The 4,797-nt window shown below is 50.7% G+C and overlaps 1 protein-coding gene across 6 annotated transcripts in view; it reads right to left on the bottom strand.

The window, feature by feature from the left end:
* The window catches only part of TMEM270 (transmembrane protein 270), a 6,472-nt gene extending 1,691 nt beyond the window's left edge, over nt 1-4,781 (bottom strand). Inside the window, exons 1-3 of one of the 6 annotated variants that reach the window (XM_025215689.1) lie at nt 4,655-4,781; nt 3,359-3,507; nt 1,463-1,783 (exon numbers count right to left, since the gene is read on the bottom strand). In XM_025215689.1, coding sequence (XP_025071474.1) covers nt 1,463-1,783; nt 3,359-3,412 — 375 coding nt within the window. In that variant the 5' untranslated portion in view covers nt 3,413-3,507; nt 4,655-4,781. Of the gene's footprint in view, nt 1-1,462; nt 1,784-2,224; nt 2,743-3,358; nt 4,322-4,625 lie in introns of those variants that run through there. The other 5 variants (XM_025215692.1, XM_025215691.1, XM_025215690.1 and 2 more) reach the window with 5 other exon arrangements.
* Between the last annotated feature and the right edge of the window lie 16 nt (nt 4,782-4,797).

Below are 4,797 nucleotides of genomic sequence, written 5' to 3'. Positions count from 1 at the left end.
TTCTCGGCCTGGAGGGAGGTGGGCAGTGGGGTCCCGCAGGGTTCAGTCCTCGGACCGATTTTATTTAATATCTTCATCAGCAATTTGGACGAGGGCATGGAGAGCACCCTCTCCAAGTTGGCTGATGATACCAAGTTATGGGGCAAAGTTAGTACACCGAAGGGCAGGGAGCAGATTCAGGCTGACCTGGACAGGTTGGATCAATGGGCAGAGAGAAATAGGATGCAATTTAATGAAGATAAATGTAAGGTACTCCACATGGGAAAGAGGAACCCCCCCAGCACACCTATAGGTTGGGGAGTGTCCTTCTCAGCAGCTCAGAGGCAGAGAGGGATCTTGGAGTCATAATTGACTCCAAGATGAACATGAGCCGGCAGTTTAACAAGGCCATCAACAAGGCCAATCGCACCTTGTTGTGCATTAGCAGGTGCATGATCAAAGATCATAGATAATAGATCAAAGGAGGTGATGCTCCCACTCCATGCGGCACTAGTCAGGCCGCAGTTGGAGTACTGTGTCCAGTTTTGGGCACCACACTTCAAGAGGGATGCGGCGAATCTCAAGAGGGTCCAGAGGAGGGCCACTCGCATGATTAGTGGCCTTCGTGATAGACCGTACAGGGGGAGGTTGAGAGAGCTGAATCTCTTCAGCCTTCACAAGAGATGGCTAAGGGGAGATCTTGTGGCCACCTATAAATTTATTAGGGGAGGTCAACGGGGAATAGGAGAAGCGCTGTTTACTAAGGTGCCCCAGGGAGTGACTAGGAATAACGGGTGTAAATTAGTTGAGAGTGGATTTAGGTTAGATATTAGGAAGAAATTTTTCACAGTAAGGGTGGCCAAGATCTGGAATGGGCTTCCAAGAGAGGTGGTGCTATCACCTAGCTTGGAGGTCTTCAAGAAGAGGCTAGATAGTCACCTGGCTGGGGTCATCTGACCTCAGTCTTCTTTCCTGCCAGGGGCAGGGGGTCAGGCACGATGATCCATTGTGGTCCCTTCCGACTCTACAATCTATGAATCTATGAAACTCAGCAAGTGGCCCTCCAGCCGAAATAATTGCCCGCCCCTGAGCTAACCCATGTTGTTAAACAGTCCCAAGGTGCAGCTACCCCAAGTGAAGAAGCTCAGAAATCCCTCACCTCCCCAGCCAACCACTATGTTCTGACCAGGGGCACAACCAGGACCAAGCCATGCACAGAAAAGGATGCCATGGAGGTGGCTCCAGCAGCAGGCCTTGGTCCCAGAGGGGAGAAAAGAGACACACCACAGCAGGCTAACAAGGGCCAGCTCTGGCTGCACATCTCCCTTTGACTGGGCATAGCGAAGTGTCTGCAAGTATGAAACCCCACAGGAGCATTGGAAGTCAATCCATTCCCCATCTACTTCCACTTCCCCTAGAGAAGTCAATCCACTTCCCCTGGGGAAGTCAGTCCATACTGTCCCACCCTCTTTGATCCACTTACCAAGCTGAGCAACATCTGCCTCTGAACACATTTCTGGGCTTTCTTGGAAAACTCCCACAGAAGCAGCAGCAACAGCATGTATCCTAGGAGCAGGTTCTGGGCCCAGTAGAAGAACATGTCAGTATAGAGCTGCAGCGAGAGATGGATGCTGTGCAGCATGTCCCACTGTACCTTCCAGAAGCAGAAGTACTGGCTGAGCAGGCTCACATGCCTGGATGGTAGTGACAGGGAGAAGGGGCTCAACGTATCTCTCACCACCACCTTCAGCCAGCTTGCCACAGAGGTCACTGGCCCCTGCTCAGGGACCTTGTCTGGGGCCTGCTGTGGGGAAGAGAAAGAGTGACAAGCATAATGCCTCTAGGCTCCACTGCCCAGAGACCCATGGGACAGGCACCCTCACCTTCAGGAGACACCCACTGCCTCTAGAAAATTGGAGACATGGGCTCAACCTCAGGGGAACCTCGTACTCTGGGACCAAAAGGCCCAAGAGCCAGGGAACACCACTGCCTTTGGGCCAAAAGGAAAGATAGACTCATATAGTATCCACTACCTAGGGGACTGAGGGAAGAGACAAGCTGCTACAGGGGCATCCACTGACCTGGGACCAAGCAGAAATGTGACACCCCCCCGGGGAACCATTCCCTTGAGACCACCACAGCAGACCTGTGAGTAGATGGGTAACTGGGACACACAGCCCCTGGGAGCGACTATTTTTGGGAATAATTCAACGGTATTCCCCAGCCTCCCAGTTCTCCAACTCACCAGTGTGACCATTCTCACCAGGCACATTAAGGTTTCCCTGATGCCAGACATGAACCCTTGTGTGCCTATGATGAAGTCTCTAGTCCTCCAGCCCATGCAAGCAATGGCAACTCTGCAGGCTGAGGCCCTGAACTATGACATCACCCATCCAGGCAGCTATCTTAACACAAGGCAGACCCAATGGAGTTGCCATAGCCACCAGGCAGCACCCCTCCCCCACTTCTGGTTACTATGGTGATGCCAGAGTCACAGGCTTGTTACTGTAGAGATAATGCAGATGCAGACAATGGTTGTCACATAAATGAAGTAGCTGCAGTTCCCAGAGCTGAGGGGCCCCAGCTTTGTCTCCTGTTAGTTTCTGAGATACAGAATACTGCAGTTGTATATCTCACCCACTCCCTGAGCACAACCCCCACAGCTCCCATAGGCATTGTTTCAGCTTCATGTGCAAAACCTTTGGAGTTCCACACCTGGAAACTACAGATAAAATTCAGGCCTCACCAAATCCATTAGCAAATTCCCACTGACTTCAGTGGAGTCAGGAATTCCCTGAGATGCTTCAGAGCCTGTCAGATGGCCCAGCTTCATAAAGCAGGCCTGACAGTTGCAGAGTTAGCTGAACCCCTCGCTGGTCTTTGAAAGCACCCATTCAGGCTCAGACCTCCTGTCTTTACCTCTCCTGGGGGAAGCCCTGGAATTCCCTTGCTCTCAGACCAGGCCCTAGCACCCCAAGCACCCACCATGCCTCCCCAGCTGCTCCAGCTGGACTAGGACCTGGACTACCTGCAGCTCTTCCCTCCCGGAGGCTGTGCCCAGCGGTAAACACTACAGCCAGCTAGCCTGCTTAAACCAGAGTTGTTTATTTTGCAGTTAAAATAAATGCTCATGCGGACTCAATTATACAGCCACAACAGAGCTTATTCACTTCCTGTACAGGGACAAAATCTACCAGTATAAGAACATCCATGCTGAGGATCATACTGCTATAATTAGACTGGAAGGACTAAACTTCTTATGGTGCTACAACTTCTTATGCAAACATAAGGTTTATATTAACAAAATACTCCTAGGTCCAGTGGGAATGGCAGGGTAGTGTCTTTCGAAACACTTTGTATGCTTTCTTGTGGCACTCACTGTGCTTGCTGAAACTGGCCAGGGAAGAAGTGTACATGTTCCTGGGGTTTGCATGTTGTGCACATATGGCAGATATGGCTATTTGGACCACCTATCCAGCTCCTTCCTCTGAGTCATGTATGTTGGGGAAGGAAGAGCACCACCTGTGGCTTGGTCACAGAAGAAAGAAATACCATAAAGGTTAATTGTGGCTGAACACAGCATTCTCCCCAGGGAAGGAAATGGCACTAGCACTGCAGACAGCTGTCTACTATAACATGCTTATTGGAAAAAGCTTTCTTGTAGTATAACAAGCTTATAACAAACATTGTTTGCAGCAGGGATACAGCATTCAGCTGCCTGAACACCCTTAGGCTAGAGAAGGGCCTTGTCTTTGTCCCATGAAATTCCATTTAGCTTTTGCAAAACATATGAACACACTATCAACACTGCCTTTTTCTCCCTTGCATTCCTCAGAAGAACACTGTCAGTCTGCCCGAATTATAACTGAACATGAACTTTCTAGGGCCAGGTTCTGCCACTGCCAAAGTGGCATCACACACTGTACTGGAAACATCTGGCTCTGCTGGAACAGCTGTCATGCAAGGAGGGGGACCAGGAGGAAGAGACAGGCCAGGCTGGGATTCATCCTGTAAGATTCATCAAGTAGCCTGAGGACCCCACTCCCTTTGAGAGAGCAGTGTATAAAACAAGAGCATACCTGACTTGCAGAGTGAGCCAAGTGTGGGAAAGGACTGGCTTGGTTTGCCGCCAACCACCCCTCCAGGTCCCAGGGTGTCTCCCTCCCCGACAGGGCAGCCCACTGCCAGCCCGCTGGGTGGTTTGGTGACTTTTAGTACAGGTTTCCCTTCCTTTATGCTGTACGTGAGTTCCTAGAAAATGGTGCATAACTCAAATTGGCATAAAGGGGACCCACTTTACAATGTAACAAACAGGGATAGGTTCCAGGACCTTGACTGTACTGACCCCCAGACCTATTTCTACCACTTTTACAAGACAATTTTGGTACTCGCCAACAGCAGACAGTACACACAAGCACAGGGTGGTGGTGAATGTGGGGATGGCAACTACAGAAACACGTGTTGCAGACAACGAGCAAGAAGCACAGATCCAGGCAGACTGTATTTTGGTGTGCACCACTCCCACAGTGCACCGCACAAAGCAGCTGCCTGTGGGTTTCCACCGCAAAAATCGCATAAGTGAATTTACCTCGCACATAACAACATTTTGGTATAAAAAGGGTTATCGTGTAAGAACGTATTCGCACAAAAAGAACCCGCATAAAGCGAGGGAAACCTGTAGCCAGCATTCAAAGCGCCAAGCAGGGGCCGGCAGGGTCAGGTCCGGAGATGAGCGGGGCTGGAAACAAAAAGAAGCGTTCAGAAATCGGGGAGCAGGAACTCGGCATCGGCCTGACCCGCCTGAGCCACGCAGGAGCC

This window comes from Alligator sinensis, unplaced genomic scaffold (assembly GCF_000455745.1).
Source record: "Alligator sinensis unplaced genomic scaffold, ASM45574v1 scaffold201_1, whole genome shotgun sequence".
Lineage (NCBI taxonomy): Eukaryota > Metazoa > Chordata > Crocodylia > Alligatoridae > Alligator > Alligator sinensis.
This window is presented reverse-complemented; position numbering and strand designations above follow the sequence as displayed.